The sequence below is a fragment of the Leptidea sinapis genome, chromosome 40 (assembly GCF_905404315.1).
Source record: "Leptidea sinapis chromosome 40, ilLepSina1.1, whole genome shotgun sequence".
NCBI classification, from domain to species: domain Eukaryota; kingdom Metazoa; phylum Arthropoda; class Insecta; order Lepidoptera; family Pieridae; genus Leptidea; species Leptidea sinapis.
This window is the reverse complement of record NC_066304.1, coordinates 5649021-5674412: the sequence shown is the minus strand read 5'-3', so window position 1 is coordinate 5674412 and position 25392 is coordinate 5649021. Positions and strand designations below refer to the sequence as shown.

Sequence of the window (25392 nt, the reverse complement as noted above, 5' to 3'; positions counted from 1 at the left end):
TGTTTACACATTACTGCTTCAGAGCAGAAATAGGCGCCGTTGTATCCATAAACTAGCCGGCATCCTGTGCAAAGGAGTATCCCATTGGTTAAACATTTAATACTATCGAAGATGTACCTTGTCCCTATATTTTTTTTTATAATATTATTAACTGCCATCAGTCGGTAACGACTATAATCAGTTCCGTAGAGTTTGGTTAAACGATTTGGGTTTTGAAAGCCATCGCCTCAACCAGCCCTTATTCTAATGAGACTTGCTTTCGTTTTAGTCTTCTCATGGCTTGAGAGGACTCGAGCAGTTTAGTAGCCAAGGGATTTGGGTGAGTGGCTAGGCGTTCGGCGTAGCGTCTGGAATGTTTTTTTATTTCCTCCTTTATAGTGGGCAGTATTATGTCCAGATAATTATGTGTCTCGTCATTGCGAGCAAACCAGTGTGCATTTAGTACTGTCCGCAAGATACTATTTTGTGCTCTTTGAAGACATATTATGTTGCTGTCACTGGCAGTTCCCCATAGTTGAATGCCATTGTCCCTATATTAAATATTTATTCAGAAAGACTAATATCACTTACTTACTTTTATAACCGAGGCGAAAAAACTAGTTTTTGAATTTTAATTTAAACGATTTGAATGCGGTTTTCACTGATGTATTGTTGCAAGATCCTCGTAACATTAAGTGTTTGTTTCAATCCACTTAGTTCAGAGCTGTTGACACTATTTCTAATTTGTCCCTCCACCAGTAAACACTCTGAGGCAGACTCTAGGTGCATTAGATAAACTGTGTGGAGTAGAATCGTCTTTACCAACTTTAGCAACATCATTTATACTTCGAGTTCTTATATACCGGAGAGATGTTTATTTTATGGAATAGCAAGACAAACGAGCGTACGGGTCACCTGGTGTTAAGTGACCACCACCGCCCACATTCTCTTGCAACACCAGAGGAATCACAAGAGTGTTGCCGGCCTTTAAGGAAGGTGTACGCGCTTTTTTTGAAGGTACCCATGTCGTATCGTCCCGGAAACACCGCACAAGGAAGCTCATTCAAGATGTACAAATTTAGAGTGAAATCTGAAACCCGCACTTCATATTTGAAAGGAATTAATATCCTATCACGCCGACTATTGCAGGGCTATAATGGAGAGTATATTTTGAAGCTAGCTATTCTTCTTTTGGGTCTTTGGGGAAAAATTATGAGGATGCTGAATGAATTTTTACAATGCTGTTGTCTACGTTGGTCAACTAGACTATTTGTATCATACTTCAGACTAAATGAACACAAATTATGCGGTATAATAATATTGTCATTGGTTGTATTTAATATGAATTTCATTCTTTATTGTACAGTATTGTTTGTTCTACAAACATAAAATAGCACGAGAAATAAAAAAAAATATTCGATCAATGCAGAACTAAAATTTTTTGGAGTAAGAATTGAGAAAATTATTAGCTGTTTATATCAAATATTCATATTGAAAAACAATAATGAATAAACGATTTTTTAAGAACATCCTGCTGTGTACAAAGCCGCGTCAAAATGTACGCTCGCCGTCTTTGATCGAACGAATTAATGGAATTTTCAAGTAACATACAGAAAACTATAGCTTAATGTTATAGTAAAAAGCTATATTTTTAAAACTTCAAATAAATCTATTGTTTTATGAACTACATGATATAAGAAAAAAAATATATTTTTTTCAAAGTAAGCACCGAAGAAGGATTTTAAAAATCTCAGTATATTTTCATGGTGAAAAAAATGTCTGAATCTGACTCTATTTTAATTTCTTAGCGCTAATTAAAATTAACTAAAATTAATAAGCTATTATTATTTTGGAATAAAATTTGGAATTTCGAGACACTAAAGCAACATTTAAAAAAAAAACAAATTCTAATAATTATTAAATAAACAAAAACTACAATTTTCACTATTACATAAATGCGCTCGATTGCTCAGTGCTGGTGCTTTCATCTCATCTATTTCACATACAAAATTTTATTTGTGCATTGCTACGTGTATCTTAAAAGAAATTATATATACTCTTAACAGAAAATTTGTGAACAGTTTGTCGGCGGCAACACAGTGTAAATAAAGACCAGCCAGCCGCACACAGAGATGATAATATCAAAAACACTCTATCGTTAGTGCTAGTAAGAACACAAAATTAACATTATAATTTGCTTGTCTGATCTGCTTTATTTGGGAACGTTATAGAATAGTCTATCAAAATTTTTTTTTCTATGCTTTTATATTCGTCTACGAAATTTCAACAACTATATGTGTTTCGTTTTGAAGGGCACCGCAGTAAGTGAAATTACTAGGCTAACAAATCAACGTGTTTTGTCCAAAAATATCGAGTGCAACAAAATCCTGAGCTGCACTGTTCAGGGCATATCATATGAAAGTCTTGCTGGTCTCATCACTTCTTAACTTATAAAACATGTCGTTGCCTTTTTTAACTTGCCTGAACTAGGGTCAGTAGTTGGGTTAATAGGTGATTCTGTAATAAGGTATATTCTGTTCCTATTGTATCATGAAAGAAGAGACTCATTAAAATGTCGTTGTTGGTTATAGCCGTCTGGGCTGTGAGTCAGTCATGAAATGGCTGGATAGCAATAAAAGGCATAAAAGGCATTTATTTTCTCAAAATTCATTCCTATAGAATTCTTTTTGATGTCATTTCTAATAACTACTAGATACTACTACCGCTTCGGAAACAAATGGCGCTCTGAGAGAGAAGAAGCGGCGCAAGAAACTCTCCCAGCATTCTTTTCTTGCGCTCTTTTCAATAAAAATATACAATATTGTACAGCCATTTCTATCTCTATAAAATAATCACAATCTAGTCCCAGGCTGTCCGATCACTTAGATATTCAGCAATGGAGTAAAAGGTTTTACGACAGAGCCATTTTTCTTATAAAATATTGAAATTTATTTATAGATAATGCCTGAACAGTGGCCGGGACTTTATTATAGAAGTGTATACGTTTACCATCAAAGCTATTATGTATCTTATGAAGCCTACTAGAATTAGTTACAAGCAATCCCTTATTTCTAGTGTTATAATAATGAAAATCACTATTAAGAGCAAAAATGATCCGCTAGAACGGGTATCAAATCAAATCAAAATCTTAATTCATTTGGGTCAAAGAAGTAATATTTCTCGGCGGCAACACGGTGTAAATAAAGACAAGCCAGCCGCACACAGAGACTATAATATACATATAAATCACTGTATCGTTAACATCATAATTTGCTTGTTTACGTACCCATAGCCGCGTACTAGAACCGCTTTAGTTGAGAACGTTATAGAATATTCTATGAAAATGTGCTACCATTTTAACTCCCTTACAGACTCCCTTACATATTTGGGTACGAATGAGAAGCTCGCCTTTTGTAGGTGTGCACGACAATCATAAATTGCATCGTATTTAATTGTTAAATGTTATATCGAAAATTAAACCATTTGAGTCGAGTGGACAAGTATAATGGCGTTCAAGAAATCGACCACAGAGGACGGACGTTTCATGCTGTTTCGTTGATTGCTTGCGCTGCTCAAAGTCCACAGCCTCATAGTCAGATAGAAGAAATAAATTGAAGGTTTATTTACAGACCACTATACAATAGTAAAAGAAGGAACAGTAAGTCAAAATAAATAACGGAACGAGGAGAAGGTTTTAAGTGTTGTGTAATACACCGTCACGATTCTCACTGCGCACGACACATTGGAATGGCACATATTGTGATCTTTCAAAAGTGTCAACTTAATTTCAGTTATAATGAAGTCATATGAGTTGCGTTTGCTACGAAGTATTTATGTATGATGAATTACGAATATAAAAAACTTATATATACCGAGTACAAGAACCAATCTTAGCCACAGATACAATGTACACTACTTTAATATATTATATATATATATATATATACTGGCACTCCAACAGTTACCCAGGTAGATGCTGAAAATCAGCGCTGCAGCCACTACTGAATTAAAGTAAAAGCTGAGCGTCGGCCTTTTCTTTTGCCACAGAGCATATTTCATTAAGTTTAGATTTGGAATATATGTACGAAGTATTTAAATTGCCATGCAATAAATTTTTCTTATCCTTATTCTTAATACCTTGTTACAAAACAGTAGGTAACTAAAGATGTGACAAAAAAAACAAGCGGAATTAACATTTGCGTCGGACTAGACCCTATTTGATGACTGTAATTACGAGTTCTACGTTACATTTAATGAATCAGTTGCCAGCGTGACGGAATCGGAACTTTACGGTGTTACGCACACGGTACTTCAGATAGGCTTATTTTGGAAGATTTACTTTGTTGATGCTACATTAAGTTCTTTATGCCCTAACTAACTAACTAGCTGATGCCCGCGACTTCGTCCACGTAGATAAAAGGTTTTTAAAAGTAATAAGCAAGTTTGGAATTGCAGATTATCTCATGTCCTATTCCAGTTTCGGTTCCCGTTTTCGCCCCCGTTGCCAACATAATATATGAATCTTATTTTGAGGAAGATTGCTATGGCAAACTTAAACTACCATTGGTCAATACGAATGGTAGGTTTAGTTAGAACCATGGATTTTTTCGGGATAAAATGAAGCCTATGTCCTTTCCCAAGCTCTAGTGTATCGCTGTACCAAATTTCATCAAAATCGGTTCAGTAGCTCCGGCGTAAAAGCGTAACAAAAAAACACATTCACGTTTATAATATTAGTAGAGATTGTATAAGTTTTACTTATTCATATAGTTTATCATCATTAACAATAGTAACATCTCTCACTTGCCACTCACCGTTCATCACACTATATAAAAAAGCAAAACTCCATAAAAAAAGGCCCAACCTGATTGTGACTTGAATAGAAGTATTTCTTCAACTATCTATTGTAGCCTGTCTATTGATGAAATTCAAATTGAAAATTTGTCGGAGATCTGAGTATACAAATAATACACAAAGTGAGAAAACCATCTCCGTTTTGTGCCAATTCAGCCGAAAGACGTCCACTGCTGGACAAAGGCATCACCAAATCTCCACGAAGATCGGTCCTGCGCTGCCTTATCCAAACTATCCCGGCGATCTTGACCAGATCATTGGTCCATCTTGTGGGGGTCTATTACCACTTTATCCTCTAGTACGTGGTCGCCACTTACTACCCCTTTATTTTGGAATACGTTTACTTGACGTTTTGTGTAGTCGGTTGAGAAGGCTTTGCCACGACAAAAAACTATTTTTTGTGGCAAATTTCATATAGGTATCTACATACTGTATACATATAATCAAGCCTCTTTCCCGTAGGGGTAGGCAGAAACCACTTCTTTCCACTTTCTACGATCCTTACATACTTGTTTCGCTTCGTCCACTTTCAATATTCCTTTCATACATGCTCTTCGATTTAGGGCTCTCTTGCCTTGGCCTTTTTTCAAGACGTCCCTGATTTGGTCTCGAAACGTCCGCCTAGGTTTACCCCTTCCAACACTTTCATTCACACTAGCCTCATACACTTTTTTCGTCAATCGTTCTTCATTCATTCTCTCGACATGGCCAAACCATCTCAGCATACCGTTCTCGATTTTTGTCACAACATCGTCTTTCAGACCACAACGTTTCCTTAGGTATAGGTATCTACCTCCCATCAATTGGCGCCAGAAGTGTGGCACATTAAAGCGTAGGAGGAGCTTACCTTTCGTGATGCTGGCCCGCGTACTTGGGCCTACACTTGGGGAACAGACGCGTGATGGGGTCGCCGTCGGAGCCGGGCGTGGCGTCGCCCGCGGCGCCGCTCCGCAACACTCCCGCGCTCATGGCGCCTCAGCCCTCACTCCTTCACCTGCACAACAATATCAATTCATATCTAAAGCTATGCCATCATATCCATTTTTGACAAAAGCTTTTTTTTTTAATGACAACAAGGGACGAGACGTCCAGGACGTTCAGCTGCAGTGCCTTAGCTCAGGATTCATGAAAAACCTAAGAATTCTGAGCAGCACTACAGTTGCACTCGTCACCTTGAGACATAAGATGTGGAGTCTCATTTGTCCAGTAATTTCTCTAGCCACGGCGCCCTTCAGACCGAAACACAATAATACTTACACATTACTAGTTCTCGGCAGAAATAGATGCCGTTGTGGTACCCATAATCTAGCCGGCATCTTATGCTAAGAAGCCACCCACTGGTATAACTGTAAAACCATGGACTTGCAACACACTCAGGTAATTTTATATCCTGCTTACACAATTTCCATCCGTTTTTCTCTGTTCGATTTGATCCTGACCTTGCAAGAAATTTCATCTAATTTTACAAAACCCAAAAAATTCCTTACTGTTACAGTGCGAACAAATTAAAAAAAAATGTAAAAAGTTGTGCAGTGAGGAGTCACTGGAAGATCAGCGCTGGTTACGCCAGTAGTCAGCGTCATGTTGAAGTGTGACCCATTTGCGGCAAATAGTATATATTTGTGATGTATTACTTTATTTTGCTTGGTCATATTGTAGCAAATAATAATTATTCTTTCGTTCTATTAAAATTTACCCTTCTCACAAGGTAATTAATAAGCAGTAGCGATAATCGTCAATGCTTAATGATCCTGGCACCCTAACCAAGAGAGCGATAGCTAATATAAACAGGGCACACATCAGATGCAGTATAAAGGTTTCATTAGTCAGCAAGAGTGAGGCCGCAGCGGCGACGCGTGCCGCATGCCATGGCCGGAAGCCGCTGCCAAACTATAAGATCAATACTACATTAGCATTGTGGCCACCACCGCAAACTGAAAGCGATCTATTTGAACCGCTCTATCCAATATTGACCTTATAATAAATAGTTGTATATTTTTCATTCATTAGAAAGGATATTGATTCAGTATTATATTATCTTTTTACATTTATAAATAGATTTGATAAATTCTAATCCAAAGTAAGTTATAATTAATAATAAGTTATAATAATATAAGACGGTAAATCTCATTAGCCCCGTAATATCACAACTACGGCGCACTTCAAACCGAAAAAAATTAGCATGGTAACTACGGTAACCTATTTTTTTTTATGAAAAAAAGGGATGACACGAGCAGGACGTTCAGCTGATGGTAATTGATACTCCCTGCCCATTACAATGCAGTGCCGTACAGGATTCTTGAAAATCCAAAAAATTCTGAGTGGCACTACAACAGCGCTCGTCACCTTGAGACAAAAGATGTTAAGTCTCATTTGCCCAGTAATTTCACTAGCTACGGCGCCCTTCAGACTGAAATTAAGTAACGCTTACACATTACTGCTTAACGGCATAAATAGGCGCCGTTGATACATACATGAGTAATCATCTGGTGAAGAAGCATTCCATTGGTTTCATGGTAAGATATAATTAAAAAGCTTAATCCATTTTTATATTAATTATGTCTTGCTTTTTTTACTTAATATGATTTGATCAACGTAAAACGCAATTTATTTGGAGATTTTCTTTTGACATTCTTTCATTTCGTTCAACCTATTCCAAAGTCTGCAGAAAATCTTTCAAATCAACACATTTCCCGGTATTCAATAAACCTTTTCAACCTAATTAACATCCCACTTTTTCAACCTCTATCATTACCCTTTGATGAGTATTGCTACTGTTTTTTTTTGTAAGCGCACACTGATATGACATTCAGTCAGTGATTTTATTTTTTCTCGAACTTGCATTATAAGGTTTAATTTGGTAATTTATTTCTAACCTGATTCTAAATGAATAGTATGATTGGCAATAGTCCAGTTCATATTTCTCAAAACTGTCAACTCTTTTATATCATAGCTATAGGTACTTTGTAAGAATGATGCTTGTGTAATAATAATACAAGTGGGAGGCTCCTCTGCACAGGATGCCGCCTAGATTATGGGTACCACACGGCACCTATTTCTACCGTGAAGCAGTAATGTGTAAGTGTTTCGGTCTGAAGGGAGCCTTAGCTAGTGAAAATACTGGGCAAATGAGACTTAACACCTCATATCGTAAGGTAACGAGCGCAATTGTAATGCCGCTCAGAATTTTTTTCAAGAATCCTGAGCGGATTACCATCAGCTGAACGTCCTGCTCTTCGCGTCCCTTATTTTCATAAAAAATAATAATTATGATTACAGAATAAACTTTATTAAAAAGTATCTTCAATACTCAAGTAACCGCAAGTTTCATGGCCCTACGTTCTAAGCGAGAAGACCTCAGTGTTAAACTTGCGACTAAATTTAAGCAAACATTGCTTACGACATTGTGACGTTCGTACTGCTTCGCATTTTTCCTAACATGAAATCTTTACAAATACAACTGAGTGTGCTGGTTGAGTTGCGCAATTGTTAACAGCTTTATATACAATAGGATTTTATGGGAATAAGTGATAGGGAAAGACAGGTGAATACATTATATTTTAACTATTACTTGATTCCTTAATCAACGTATTATGTACAATGCCGTTCTATGCACATATAAGGACATATCATTCAAATTCAAATATTTTTTTTTTCAAAATAGGATTCAAAATCACTTATAGAACGTCAAAAACTACCACCCACTCAAAATAGACTGCCTCAGACCTGACAAGAACGGGCGCAAGAAAAACAGCGGGTTTTTTTTTATAAAAAAATATAGATTAAAATGTAATGTAAAAGGCCTGGGGGTACCCGCTTCATGTTCATTTTCTCGGATTATATTTAATTGTAGAAGCATATACATCGCCCAATAAGACTTACTAACTCGACTTAACCGAGTAGTAAGCACAACAAGTTTATGCTTGTTCCTCGGGTTAACATTATGATTGTCACAGTTTCTAGCAAATTCCTTAATATGTTTATGAACATATAGAACTTTATTCAAAAAATATTGAGATGCAACAGTTAAAATGTTTATCTACACCCATGCTTTAAATCCTCTATTAAAGATTCTGAAACAGTTAGCTTATTGCCAACATTAAAACACCCAATGTTCTAATAACCATTACATCATCCAAATGAGTGAATCCAACTGAAGTTTATAACAACACTCCTATGTTTTTTTTTATATCCCTTCATGCGTAAAGAGTTTCAACATACAGCCACATTCTTATTGCTCGATGCGTGGTATCTGTAAGAATTTCAAAAAAAGAACATTTTCGTTTACGCGCGCTCCACACTACCAGAACGTCGCGCGCCGTAAAATAAAAATAGGTTATTCGAATCCCCGCCATTTTTCTTCGATATTTTTATTGTTTTGTTTACAAAAAATGAGCGATTCATTTTAAACGCTGCAAAAGAACATTATATTCGAGTGAATTTTAATTATTGCACTATATAAAATGTAAATTACTACTAAAATAAATAATTGTTTAATTAATACTTAGTTTATTTGTATATAATCAGTAATTAATGATATTAGGCTACTACTAGGACTGGTGTTTTAATGTTAGCAGTAAGCTAACTGTTCCAAAATCTTTTAGAGGATTCATATTCTGGGTGTAGATAAAGTCTTGTATGCAACTGTTGATAATTAGGTATTAAAACACTCATGTGATACTATTATCACACTCGGCTTCGCCTCGTGTGGTAAATCCACATTCGAGTTTTAATACCCCTTATTACACAACAGTTGCATAGATAACTATTATTTCATTAAATTTTTCTCTTAATGATTCGCAATTTGATTACATAACGGCAGTGGACATAAATACAAACACATTAATCAAACGTTTTTATTTAACAAAAGCTGCATAGTACAAAAAAAAAGTAAAAAAGATTTATCGTAGCACAGTACGTTACATAAGGTTCCAACTTCGGTCTCCTATGCTTGGCTCGGTCGGGCATGTCGTGCAGACACTACTCGGACTGTCAGCGTCACGGAAAACGACTGTTTCATGATAATTGTTGCAGGGAGATTGTTCGTCTATCACAAATACCTTCACAAATAACAGAAATAGCTTTTTAAATAAAATACTTTAAAAGTATTAAAACGCGTGTAATTGAAACTGTATTTTTATATTAGATTTTTGCGTAAAAGTTATTGCATTTTTATTTTAATATTTAGCTAACCCGACGTTTCAAGATCTTTCCAGAACTCATTTTGAGGGGGAATGTAAAAACACAGTTACAATTACACGCATTTTATTCCTTTTAAAGAGTTTTATTTAAATGTGTAACACTCGCGTCAATCAAAGAGAACAATAGAGAAATACCCTGCAATCACAAATAGAACGGTCAACTCTCGCAACAGAAATGGAATATTCGTAATGGCATTAGTATTTTTACATTTTTTACACCTACAATGTACCGTATACTTACGGCCGTTCCCAATATTCAGTCTATCTCTTACTTGAGATATTCTGAATATTGGGAACGGCCGTAAGTATACTCGTAACTATCGTTGACATTTCTGTTCCAATAAACTTATCGACGGTAACTCACCATATCCGTACACGCTGTCTGACAATGGGACGACGCATAGCTTACCTGCGATAGAAGTTTGTATGGAAATTGCAATTCACGCGTCCCAATATAAGGCGATAATAATGACTTATCGGGTATATTGGGACAGCTTCAGATTATTGACAGCTGATTACTGACAGTACAAGGTAGTAATTTATCTCTATCTGTATATTGGGAAACTGGGAATTTTTATTCTGTATATAGTATATATTGGGAAACGCCGTTAGATATACATCTATTATCTATTTCAATTTGATTTTGAAAACCACTACTATACTCATAGACAGGCAGGACTTCGAAGTCATCTTTAAGTTTTATAATTTCCTCTTGCACTATTGCAGTATGATATCAAAATGATTTGAGTTTTTCTTTAGTGTTAATTCCGCCAATATATGTCTTAAAACAATTCGACACGTGTTTCGCCTCTACACGAGGCATCCTCAGGACGTGTTCTCTCGCCAAAATGTGGCACGAGACTCAAATTTTTTGAGAGATACGATACGAAATTTTCAGACCACTAGACCACTTTTATTAGAAATAATAAATACAAACGACTAACTTTTGAATTCATTCAATCATTTCTTCTACATAAAAACTTTTTTAATTGCAATTAACCCAATATTTCACTGAAAAAAGAACAATCAGCTGACTACAACATGGTGTGTGAACTTCAGCATAGTTTCACTGATTTCCTCTCACCGAAATATTACCTGATGGAATATACGATGCATCAGCTGACGAGGTCTCCTTCAACTAACTCGCTAAATGTGTGCCGCTCATATTATAATAAAATAGCCAAATTAGACATAGATGTTTACGATTCAAGACTTTCGTTATTTTTTAATAAACTAAGTGAAATAATTAAGTAGATTAGGAATTTTGTAGTTGATTTGATTATAAAATCTAATATTCAAGCTTAATTCAGTTTTTTTATGGAATAGCAGGACAAACGAGCGTACGGGTCACCTGGTGTTAAGTGATCACCGCCGCCCACATTCTCTTGCAACACCAGAGGAATCACAAGAGCGTTGCCGGCCCTTAAGGAAGGTGTACGCGCTTTTTTTGAAGGTACCCATGTCGTATCGTCCCGGAAACACCGCACAAGGAAGCTCATTCCACAGCTTTGTAGTACGAGGAAGAAAGCTCCTTGAAGACCGCACTGTGGAGGACCGCCACACATCCAGATGGTGGGGATGATATCCTAACTTGTGGCGTGTCGTGCGAAGTTTAATAATATAATAATAATTGTAAAAACAAAATATAATTTCATTAAGACTTAAAGTTAGATATTATTGTAATCTGTTTGGAGTAAATAAATAAAATAAAATAAAGATTATTATTTTATTAATTTAGCTTATCTATGTTACTCAATCATATATAAAGCTTAAGGATTCTATTTCAGCGCAAGATATCCAGCATTCGCGAATTGAAAGGGTGTGATTTTAACCGCAGCTTTTTTTATAAAAGGTTGTGTCCTTTCGGCCAAATCCAATATAGTCATATACAATAATAATAGCTTTGGATATATTTATATGCTAGCTGACATATAAATATAATAAAAAGTGGCAATTAAGCTTTTTTGAAAATTTTTATTTGAAAAGAAAGCATTGAAAGTTACTTTTCTTAATATTAAAGCGACCAGCTAATAATAATCTTTTGAGTTTTTTTTTTTAAAGAAAATAAGGGACAAGACGAGCAGGACGTTCAGCCGATGGTAATTGATACGCCCTGCCCATTACAATGCAGTGCCGCTCAGGATTCTTGAAACGCCAAAAATTCTGAGCGACACCACAACTGCGCTCGTCACCTTGAGACAAGATGTTAAGTCTCATTTGCCCAGTAATTTCACTAGCTACGGCGCCCTTCAGACCGAAATACAGTAATGCTTACACATACTGCTTCACGGCAGAAATAGGCGCCGTTGTGGTACCCATAATCTAGCCCGCATCCTGTGCAAAGGAGCCTCCCACTGGTAGGAGTGGTCATATAAATCTGTTACTAGCTCCTGGACTTACACACGACTTGATAACCGCCTCCTATTTAAAGTCGTTTAAAACCATCTTCATTAATATAATCTCAACCGTTCACGCAATTATCCATTCCGCGCGGTTGGAACCGCGGTAAGGAAGCTAGTCAAGATAAAAGGATATTCAAGAGCACTCGCACCCGGATATAATTAAAACTCCATTTGCTGAATGGCTGTAGAATTTCCCATCGCATATAGTTTTATATGCGGAACGACATTTAGGCTTTTATCTCCTGCCTCATAATTAAAATCCGTTGCGCGACTCTATATTACATCCCTTATGAGAATAAATTATTTTATTATATAATACTTCTTCTCAAAGGCTGAAAATATCTCAAAAATGCTGAGGAGGGTATAAAAGGCATTTATTTTCTCAAAATTGATTCCTTTAGAATTCTATTTGATGTAATTTCTAATATACTAGAATATATACTATTATACTTCTACCGCTTCGGAAACAAATGGCGCTCTGAGAGATGAAACGGCGCAAGAGACTCTCCAAGCATTCTTTTTAAGCGCTCTTTTCAATAAAAATACATATTTCTTTAAATATTGTACAGTCATTTCTATTGCTATAAAATAATCATTATCTAGTCCCAGGCTGTCCGATCACTTAGATATTCAGCTGTGGAGTAATAGGATTTACGACAGAGCCATTTTTTTTTATAAAACATTTAAATTTATTTATAGATGATGCCTGAACAGTGGCTGGTAATTTGTGGGTCGGGGCATTGATTATTTCATTACCCGTTTTGGATTAGGAAAATACAAAACAAGAATTTTATTTAGAACCGAATCACAAAAAAAATCTCTACGTAAATTTTCTCCAGTTTTCATTATGTCGTTTGCTGACAGGTCTTATTGTGATATATTGCACGTTTCATAAGCGAAGCGTACCAACATGTCAACAAAAGCAGTTTTCTCGAAGCTAAAATTGATTTTATTTATTTACATCGCATTTACAGGTTAATATGCGTGTATTTATATGAAGTCAAATAATTTGTACAGATACATAATATATATTACAATAATTCTGTTTAATATAGCAAATAATAACATTAAAAATAATCTTATCTGACGTCCGTGTGTCTGTGTTTATGGATATATCGAAATAATTATCTTACCGGAATAATGTTTATTTAATATTAAAGTAACACACCACGGATTTTCTCAATTAATATGAGCCTTCAATTCACTGTCGTTTTATTATCTTAATATATATAAATTACGTGTCACGTTGTTTGTCCGCGATGGACTCCTAAACTAATGAACGGATTTTAATGGGGATTATTTAATGGAGTGCAGTTTAGTCCAACTTGAGAGATAGGATAGTTTTTATTTCGATTTGGGACCCATAATTATTTTTATTTTCAATATTTGTTTTGTATGGACATTCTTTCTATGAGAAACTTTATTGACGCACGGTTTCATTCAGTTCTGCTGTGAGACAATTTCATTATTACAACAGGGAGCATATTTTACGAAATATTTATTTATGTTATAAAATTTTATTGACAATTCATAAAAAAAAAAACAGTATTTTATTTATTATGTACAGTACGTCTGTCGGGTCAGCTAGTTATATAAAACTAAGACACAACTAGACATCGATTTCACTCGCTACAATATTGTTGGCAAAGTTCACAATTACACTGTCAGTTATTTAATGATATTTATATTGAATGGACTTTACAATTTTCTAAGTCAAAATGTTTTAAGTTTTCTTAAGTATTAGTTCCACCAATATTTGTCTTTAAACAATTCGACACGTGTTTCGCCTCCACACGAGGCATCCTTAGGACATGTTGACTCGCCAAACTCTGGCACGCGAATGAACTAACACTTAAGAAAACTTAAAACATTTGGATAATTATGGGTTTCCGCAAAGTAACGCCTACTTCAATAAATTTTCTAAGCCAACTAATAATATCTAATTATGTTATTTGGATCTCTTAAACTTATGGATTATTTATAATGCCAAAATATTTGCACCTTGATCACGTGTTTACAGATCTGTTTAATTAGAATATAAAAATACTCAAAAGTCACGACTACTCGAGTTAGTAAAAATAAGGAAATATATTAGAAAACCCCAATTGAAAGACTCAACACAACTGTCACTGGTAATTTAAGTGTTTATAATAAACTAGCTGACCCGACAGACGTTGTTCTGTTCATAATAAAAAAAAACTATTGCGGATGGAATTTTGGAAAATCTTAGCTGACCTCTACTCGGTGAAAAGAATATTCCTACCAAATTTCAAGTCTTTAGCTCTAATGGTTCCAGAGATATCGCGATGAGTGACTATATACGTGGAAATCTTTTACTTAAATGTTTATAATAAATTTAAGCTTTTTTGAAACCGACTAATTATTCAACAATACAATAAAAACGATGAAATTAAAACTATCATTACGGGAAGTGTATCAAAAATACTGGCAGCATGTCCACGTTGGATAGCTAGGCTGCTTCATTCACCGAGATAGCTGCCAGCGCATGGGTTACCAGTAGCACTATTGAGGCGCGAAAAAAGTACTTTGGACATTCTCCACGCCTCTGGGCCCCACAGGCCAAGTGCCTCGACACCAAATGGCACAAAGATGTAAGACTCACTGAGACCGACATATTTACGACGTTTGCTGTCTTCAGCAGTCGAAGCAGCAGCCCCAGCACCAACTGACGTAACTTGGACATGAGAAGGAGCCAGAGTGTCGACGCAAGTCGCATTCCACACCAGCACCCTTCCCCATGCCCAAGCCACCAGGGTCATTTCATCACGACGCTTGCCATAGTGGCGGGTAATAGCATTTGGCTCTAAAACACTAGTATATTAAAAACGGCAAATACCCTGCGGTTGACTTCATTAATACTCGCGTGACGACTGATACGGGCTGCCAATTTTAGGCAGAATAACCCGTAACCTGACCCATAATTATAAGATTTATAAAAACCATTTAAATTGTTATAAGAATAGATAATCTTCCTCACAAATTTAATAAAGCTATAATACAATTCTAATAAAATGTTGTCACGCAAGTTAAATTCACAAAGTAAATTTTCGTGGAGTGCGCAATATATATCTAGAGGCGTTCCCACTCCTGGCCGTTTGGGAATTACATCCAAACCTTATTTCAACGTAATCTTTCCGCTGACGGTGAATTAATATTCGTTTATAGGATGAGGAAAAGTGCCCATTATAGGATTAAGAATTAGATTTATAACAGAGGTATTATCCGGCTACGATCCCGATATCGCTAAGTGCAAAACTGTTTTATCATTACACAATATAAACTGTAAAGTAGATACTGTAAATTAAGCCACAACCTGAGAGTTGAACAAAGACATATCAAGATTTATGAACGGTTGGCTAAGTGGAAGAGCACAAGGAACGCGAGAGGTCAATGGTTTGAGTCCCGCATCGTTCATAAATTTCGTTTTTAAATTTAATTTGTGTAATTAATCCCAGGGTTATCACTTTAAAATATAACAAACTGTTTTATTATTAAAAAAAAATACGTTACTTTGTGGAAACCATAACTATCCAAATGATTTGAGTTTTCTTTAGTGTTAATTCCGCATCTTTTGAGACTCGTGCCAGATTTTGGAGAGTCAACACGTCCTGAGGATGCCTCGTGTAGAGGCGAAACGCGTGTCGAATTGTTTAAAAACAAATATTGGCGGAATTAACACTAAATAAAACTCAAATCATTTGGATGTTTTATTAATGTTTTTTTTTTTTTATTATTTATTAAGTACTGGCGACCCTAGTGTCTCCTGCCCGTGTATGCATGTCTTAAGCATATGCAATGGTAGTTAAAACTTAAAAAAATGCTCATATTAAATGCAACTCTATGGGAGATGTTTGAAACTGAATAGATTTTGATCACCTAGAAACCCGAACTCAACTATTTTAAGCTTATCTCATCAAGACCTATTCAACGATATATTATCGGGGTTTGATTGTGTGTGTATTGTGGTTGCTGAGGAATACAATTTCCAGCACCATCTTTGTGCTTTGTTTAATATATAGATGCAGGACGTTCAGCTGATGGTAATTAATACGCCCTACCCATTACAATGCAGTGCCGCTCAGGATTCTTGAAAAACCAAAAAATTCTGAGCGGCACTACAATTGCGCTCGTCACCTTGAGACATAAGATGTTAAGTCTCATTTGCCCAGTAATTTCACTAGCTACGGCGCCCTACAGACCGAAACATATAGTCCACTCAGGGCTATTTTGTTATTTTGCCTGTGAAATTTGCTTTTTAACCGTTTTTACCCGTAAGATTGTCATTTCTTATAGTTCAGATCAACATATTCTTATTTCGGTGAATATTTAATTGTGAATCATACCTAATTATTGTTTTAATTTTCATCGCCGTGTTTGTGCTTTATATAAAATGTAGGTAGATTGCAATCCATCAACGTTCACAAGTTAACGAAGAACCCAGAAAATAGCTACAACAGTCTAGAATACTAATATTAATTATTCAGAATTTGTCGCATCGCAAGTAATCGGTTAATTAATTGAATTTGTACGCTGACTGATTGAGAGGTTTAGGTTAGTTCATGGTATTGCGCAACCTCTCTTGTCAATATTGAATATATTAGCAAACTTAATGTATGTTTGATACGTTGTCATGTACCAGTGGGAGGCTCCTTTGCACAGGATGCCGGCTAGATTGTGGGTAGTGTTTCGGTCTGAAGGGCGCCGTAGCTAGTGAAATTACTGGACAAATGAGACCTAACATCTTATGTCTCAAGGTGACGAGCGCAGTTGTAGTGCCACTCAGAATTTTCGAGGTTTTTCAAGAATCCTGAGCAGCACTGCATTATAATGGGCAGGGCGTATCCATTACCATCTGTACCTACTGCTCGTCTCGTCCCTTATTTTCATTAAAAAAAAGCCGTTCTGCGATTGTAATGAAACAATTTCTTCTAATAGTTGCATTATTACTATTTTTATCATAAAGATGTGCCACGGTAAGTATACATACTTCATTATATTTTTTTTTTTATATTTTAGTTTTGAGTTTTCTAACCAGTGCGGGGCTTCTTTGAACAGGGTGCCGGATAGGTCGGTACCCCAGCGGCGATTTTGTCTGCCGTCAAGCAATGTATCGGTCGCAATTGCGGCACCTAAGCGGCACTTCATTATAACGGACAGAGCGTATCATCATCAGGCGAATGTCTTAAACGTCTCATTGCTTTTTCTCACAAAAAAAATCAATTATCGATCAATGTCGAGCCGGATTTGGGGCAAAGCAAAATGGCGTATTATGTCTTCATATTGTTATACAGTTTAAACAAAACCTTGATCAATAATCGCGTGCCAAGTCGTTGTCGTCTTAAAATTATAGTCTGTCTCATTTGAAATGCTCTAAAGCATAGTTTCTCAACCTTATTTTGCTCACCGCCCACTTTGAGAATATGTTTTTTTATTTTACTTTAGTACGTGATTAGCGTGTATTTTTTGCCTTTTTAGACTATATTTTTTAATCTACCCACGCCCCATCTGCGCCATCTCAATGGTCCCTAATTTTCTCTGGGTCTTCTACTGCGCCCCCGAAAGTCTCAAACGCCCACAAGGGGGCGTTATCGCCCACGTTGAGAACCTATGCTCTAGAGTTTACACAGTGAGCACCTATCTAGAATATGCCGACATTCAACCATAAATAAATTATGACTACGCTGAAACCGAGAGAAGAATTCATTAAATAGTAACACTATTGACAATACTCACGAGTAGAAATAAATGTAGGTATACAATGTAGCTTATTTGATTTTGTATCGTACTTTTTCCAACAAAATATCTTCGACATCTCCGCTTCACCAATTATCTGCGCTGTTAGCAACACGTTACATAAAGGTAATTCTTTTAATCGTATGAAGCGTACGTTCGCATTAAGCGCTCGTATGTAACGTACCTTCAACCTTGTACTGACACACATATTAAACAGCAGGATGAAGTAAAAATAACAGCCGACCTTTATGGATACACACAGCTCAGGATAGATACATTTGGTGTTCATTGGAAGAAGCCTTCACCCACTCAGGGGTAGAATAGTTAAAAATTACCTAACACAAATCTAAACAAATAACACAACAAACACTTAAATTTATAATGATAACTTAATTGTATGATAAGTTAATTGAAATCTGCAGGAAATTAAAGGCTTTCTTATTTAAAAGTGAATATTTGCAATTTTCATATAAAAAAATTGAAATCGTACAACAGAAGAATGGCTAGATTAACATGCGGCAAAATACAGGACAAAAAGATATTATTCTAAATTATAATTTAATTTCCCAAAGAAATAAATTAAAATACCTAATAAAACCTTATTATTTATCTTAGTAAAAGTAGTAAAGTATTTTAAATAGTTAATCGCTGAGCCATAATAGAAAGACTATTAGATAATTTACGTTTCAGAGCGTCGTTAAAGTTAATGCAGACAAATTGATTTTGTAATCTCTTTATCAATTGGACGTAATTCCAGAAAAACGTTCCAAACCACGATTATGTCAAAATTGAGTAAAGAACACATAACTGGTCACGTGATTCATATTAACGGACAGACAAAAATGGCAGCGCTACTGTCACTCTTTAAATCACATCATGACTTAGTAATCGAACCTATGTGTATGGAATATACTAATATTTAATAAACTTTTAAACACGAATTTCAAGAACTACGTCCAATTGAGAATGTGTCCATACACGTACATAACAATATTCAAAAGTTTGACGAACTTTCTAACACAATTTCCAACACGCAAAATAAAATATAGAATGTTAATAAAGTGGTAAAAATACAAAACTTTGAACAAGGGAACCCTTTCTGCGGAGTTGTTTCTTTGTGCCAAGAAAGAGAAACACTGGAGTGAATTACATAAAACTCAACAAGGTCCAATTTTGGTCAAACAGCTCTTAAAGGGGAGTGTAAATTAAAAACTTTTCAAGAGCTATTTTAAGCTTATCTCATCAAGACCTATTCAACGATATATTGTGGGGGTTTGATTGATTTCCAGCACCATCTTCGTGCTTTGTTTAATATATAGATGCAGGACGTTCAGCTGATGGTAATTAATACGCCCTACCCATTACAATGCAGTGCCGCTCAGGATTCTTGAAAAACCCAAAAATTCTGAGCGGCACTACAATTGCGCTCGTCACCTTGAGACATAAGATGTTAGGTCTCATTTGCCCAGTAATTTCACTAGCTACGGCGCCCTTCAGACCGAAACATATAGTCCACTCAGGGCTATTTTGTTATTTTGCCTGTGAAATTTGCTTTTTAACCGTTTTTACCCGTAAGATTGTCATTTCTTATAGTTCAGATCAACATATTCTTATTTCGGTGAATATTTAATTGTGAATCATACCTAATTATTGTTTTAATTTTCATCGCCGTGTTTGTGCTTTATATAAAATGTAGGTAGATTGCAATCCATCAACGTTCACAAGTTAACGAAGAACCCAGAAAATAGCTACAACAGTCTAGAATACTAATATTAATTATTCAGAATTTGTCGCATCGCAAGTAATCGGTTAATTAATTGAATTTGTACGCTGACTGATTGGGAGGTTTAGGTTAGTTCATGGTATTGCGCAACCTCTCTTGTCAATATTGAATATATTAGCAAACTTAATGTATGTTTGATACGTTGTCATGTCATGCCATCATTTACCAGTGGGAGGCTCCTTTGCACAGGATGCCGGCTAGATTGTGGGTAGTGTTTCGGTCTGAAGGGCGCCGTAGCTAGTGAAATTACTGGGCAAATGAGACCTAACATCTTATGTCTCAAGGTGACGAGCGCAGTTGTAGTGCCACTCAGAATTTTCGAGGTTTTTCAAGAATCCTGAGCAGCACTGCATTGTAATGGGCAGGGCGTATCCATTACCATCTGTACCTACTGCTCGTCTCGTCCCTTATTTTCATTAAAAAAAAGCCGTTCTGCGATTGTAATGAAACAATTTCTTCTAATAGTTGCATTATTACTATTTTTATCATAAAGATGTGCCACGGTAAGTATACATACTTCATTATATTTTTTTTTTTATATTTTAGTTTTGAGTTTTCTAACCAGTGCGGGGCTTCTTTGAACAGGGTGCCGGATTGGTCGGTACCCCAGCGGCGATTTTGTCTGCCGTCAAGCAATGTATCGGTCGCAATTGCGGCACCTAAGCGGCACTTCATTATAACGGACAGAGCGTATCATCATCAGGCGAATGTCTTAAACGTCTCATTGCTTTTTCTCACAAAAAAAAACAATCATCGATCAATGTCGAGCCGGATTTGGGGCAAAGCAAAATGGCGTATTATGTCTTCATATTGTTATACAGTTTAAACAAAACCTTGATCAATAATCGCGTGCCAAGTCGTTGTCGTCTTAAAATTATAGTCTGTCTCATTTGAAATGCTCTAAAGCATAGTTTCTCAACCTTATTTTGCTCACCGCCCACTTTGAGAATATGTTTTTTTATTTTACTTTAGTACGTGATTAGCGTGTATTTTTTGCCTTTTTAGACTATATTTTTTAATCTACCCACGCCCCATCTGCGCCATCTCAATGCTCCCTAATTTTCTCTGGGTCTTCTACTGCCCCCCCGAAAGTCTCAAACGGCCACAAGGGGGCGTTATCGCCCACGTTGAGAACCTATGCTCTAGAGTATACACAGTGAGCACCTATCTAGAATATGCCGACATTCAACCATAAATAAATTATGACTACGCTGAAACCGAGAGAAGACTTCATTAAATAGTAACACTATTGACAATACTCACGAGTAGAAATAAATGTAGGTATACAATGTAGCTTATTTGATTTTGTATCGTACTTTTTCCAACAAAATATCTTCGACATCTCCGCTTCACCAATTATCTGCGCTGTTAGCAACACGTTACATAAAGGTAATTCTTTTAATCGTATGAAGCGTACGTTCGCATTAAGCGCTCGTATGTAACGTACCTTCAACCTTGTACTGACACACATATTAAACAGCAGGATGAAGTAAAAATAACAGCCGACCTTTATGGATACACACAGCTCAGGATAGATACATTTGGTGTTCATTGGAAGAAGCCTTCACCCACTCAGGGGTAGAAAAGTTAAAAATTACCTAACACAAATCTAAACAAATAACACAACAAACACTTAAATTTATAATGATAACTTAATTGTATGATAAGTTAATTGAAATCTTTCTTGAAATTGAAATTAAAGGCTTTCTTATTTAAAAGTGAATATTTGCAATTTTCATATAAAAAAATTGAAATCGTACAACAGAAGAATGGCTAGATTAACATGCGGCAAAATACAGGACAAAAAGATATTATTCTAAATTATAATTTAATTTCCCAAAGAAATAAATTAAAATACCTAATAAAACCTTATTATTTATCTTAGTAAAAGTAGTAAAGTATTTTAAATAGTTAATCGCTGAGCCATAATAGAAAGACTATTAGATAATTTACGTTTCAGAGCGTCGTTAAAGTTAATGCAGACAAATTGATTTTGTAATCTCTTTATCAATTGGACGTAATTCCAGAAAAACGTTCCAAACCACGATTATGTCAAAATTGAGTAAAGAACACATAACTGGTCACGTGCTTCATATTAACGGACTGACAAAAATGGCAGCGCTACTGTCACTCTTTAAATCACATCATGACTTAGTAATCGAACCTATGTGTATGGAATATACTAATATTTAATAAACTTTAAACACGAATTTCAGGAACTACGTCCAATTGAGAATGTGTCCATACACGTACATAACAATATTCAAAAGTTTGACGAACTTTCTAACACAATTTCTAACACGCAAAATAAAATATAGAATGTTAATAAAGTGGTAAAAATACAAAACTTTGAACAAGGGAACCCTTTCTGCGGAGTTGTTTCTTTGTGCCAAGAAAGAGAAACACTGGAGTGAATTACATAAAACTCAACAAGGTCCAATTTTGGTCAAACAGCTCTTAAAGGGGAGTGTAAATTAAAAACTTTTCAAGAGCACAAAAATTGTTTCTCGAAAATTTCAACGGAACATTTAGCGTTTAAATGGGTTATGTTGAGACTGGTTAAAGTTTTATTCGGTGTTTTATGTTTCTACTGTAAATGGAAAACAAGAGGTACGTAGTCGCCTAATTCAAAGCTTTTAATGTAAACCAGCCGCATTAGCAAACGAGTTATTTTACCTTATTAAAATCAAAAGATCTGCTTTTGTTAGTTTAATTTGTTTCTAAGAAATAAATACTTTATTGCAGACAAAAATTGTGCTAAAATTGACTGTTAACTAAGATTTATGGTTGCTGAAGCAACCAAGGCTACTTTTGAAGTGAAAACTTCTTTAGCATTGGTGTGATTCGAAAGTCGATGAAACGAAAAAGCGACACAGAAAAAAGAGACAGACACGATTTAACATGGGAGTGTACGGGTGTATGGACGCGAGTATACCTTAATATATTCTGACGTCATGCGCACGACGTATTACTATATAGATACCAGGAGAACATAAATATGGTAGCGGTGATACTAATGTCTTTCATAGCGGTTGAAATCATGTGACTTTCTAGCAACATGTACCAAGACTTCATATTATGCAGTTAAGAGGTTGTGGTAGGTACTTTGGTTTTGTGTACTTTGTACGCACAGATTTTTTTTATTTTAACCTAATGTTGTGAGTTTCTTTAGTGTATATTCCGCTAAGATTTGTCCTTCATCAATCCGAAACGTGTTTCGTGTAGAGGACGCATCGTCAGGAGTTGCTGAACACGCCAAATTCTGTCACGAGACTCATAGTATTCTCACATGTGGATAATTATGGATCTCAGCAAAATAACGCCCAATCCAATAAATTTTCTCTTAACAGTTAATGATAAATAGTATACATCAGTAAGCATCATCAGGTCGGCGTGCCTTTTTCTATAGACCTCCTCCAACTTCTCACAGTGTGCTCTGTGCTCTGTCCCATGCCACTCGTATCCAATAATCTTAGTCTGAAGTCATTCTCCCACCACCACTCTCTCGTGCTATTTGTTTGATTTATGAAAATAAGGGACGAGACGAGCTGCAGGACATTTAGCTGATGGTATTTGATACACCCTGCCCATTGCAATGCAGTGCCGCTCAGGACTCTTGAAAAACCCAAAACTTCAGAACGTATTTTCTCAGTTATTAATTGCCCAATAATTTCACTAGCTACGGCGCCCTTCGGACCGAAATACAGTAATGCTTGTACATTACTGCTTCACGGCAGAAATAGACGCCGGTACCCATAATCTAGCCGGCATCCTGTACAAAGGAGCCTCCAACTGGTAAAATTTGGCAACTGAAATGACACATTCCGAATTTACACTAACACTTGCCAGTTAAAAGTTAAAATTCAAATGTCTTAGTTTTAAGAGTATTAAAATTTGATAAATTTTAAAGAGTAATAATTTTGAACAGTGAGTTCATATAATTCTGCAGACAAACGAATAAAACTACTTACCTTCGGTGATCATTGTGTCCGCTTTAAGCCTGTAACAAACAAAAAACGATTATTAAAATGGTTGTACAGCCACTTGAAATGGGATGAGAGCTGGGCGTTATGCCAGCGAAGCCAGCCAAAGACTACAGCCTACATTCAAGTTGTATTCTTCTCGTCTATAACCACATAGTCATTTTCGTTCATGTGTTACATATTGATAGTTTATGAAAATAAGGAATGACACAAGCAGGACGTTCAACGAATGGTAATTGATGCGCCCTGCCCATTAAAATGCAGTGCCGCTCAAGATTCAAAATATGTTGGGATGAAAAACCAAAATATTCTGAGCGGCACTACAATTGCGCTTGTCACCTAAAGACATAAGATGCTAAGTCTCATTTGCTCAGAAATTTCACTAGCTCTGGCGCCCTTCAAAAAAAAACAACAAAGAAAATTAAGAAGAGTCCTTAAGAGTTAACGTTCCTTAACATTTCGTTAGGGCCCCGTCTGAATGTATCAAACAGTGCCACCTCCAAATATAAAACCAATACTTAAAAAGTGAAACTGGACCGTGCATTTTACACTCAACTTGATTAGTAACGGTTCTTTCTATTCCATTAGCAACCTATGACACATCCCTATTAATATTATAACTGTCACATAATATATAATATACATATAGTAACATTGTATCCCAGAAAAAAATATGGTTCCCGTGGGATTTTGAAAATCTGAAAATAACGTCGATGAGCTATAACTATACCAATAGTAGATTTAATTTGCCATAGCAATCTTCCTCGAAATAAGATTTATTTAATATGTTGGAAACGGGAGCTAAGGACTAAGGAAATAGGACGTGAGATAATCTTCAATTCCAATCTTACTTATTATTATTTAAAACCCTTTATCTACGCGGCCGAAGCTGCAGGCATTACCTAGTAATGAATAAAAGTACAGCAAGAACAAAATTATAAAATAATTGCAGGATATTTATAAATGAAAACTATTGTATGTTCAGTTATCTCTACAACGCATTCAATGCAATATTAATCACGAGATAGACGAGAGCGATTTATAGTAAGAGTATTAAAAATGACGCATTCAGTATAGATTAAATTCCATACAATATTTGAATAGACGGATGACAATACACCCATAGTGAAGAGCCTCTATTGCCGACGACAATGGACACGAAGACAAAAGCCAGTTCATTTGATACTGCTGACATTTAGGCGGGCTCGTACAAACATTGATTATTATACAAAGCGGATTCTAATTTTAATGCACTTAGAGCTTAAGCTAGAAAGCCGCCTGTGCTGTTTTAGGTCAATGATATGATACAGTGTTTATAAAACTCATGGAAATATTATTGAAAGTGCGCGTACATTCAGTTACCGTTTTGTGTTTCAGAGCACAGCCGCTTTTGCGAGCGGAGCGGACTTATTAAGGACTCCGTTCAACTCGCAACA

At 35.9% G+C, this 25392-nt stretch overlaps 1 protein-coding gene and 1 long non-coding RNA gene across 2 annotated transcripts in view; both read right to left on the bottom strand.

Moving 5' to 3' along the window:
- The window catches only part of LOC126976380 (protein lin-10-like), a 222462-nt gene that overhangs the window by 54416 nt on the left and 142654 nt on the right, over nucleotides 1-25392 (bottom strand). Inside the window, exons 3-4 of the mRNA XM_050824680.1 lie at nucleotides 23945-23973; nucleotides 5681-5827 (exon numbers count right to left, since the gene is read on the bottom strand). Coding sequence (XP_050680637.1) covers nucleotides 5681-5802 — 122 coding nt within the window. The 5' untranslated portion in view covers nucleotides 5803-5827; nucleotides 23945-23973. The remainder of the gene's footprint in view (nucleotides 1-5680; nucleotides 5828-23944; nucleotides 23974-25392) is intronic.
- The window catches only part of LOC126976452 (uncharacterized), a 160865-nt gene that overhangs the window by 54416 nt on the left and 81057 nt on the right, over nucleotides 1-25392 (bottom strand). The gene's annotated exons all lie outside the window — the stretch shown is intronic.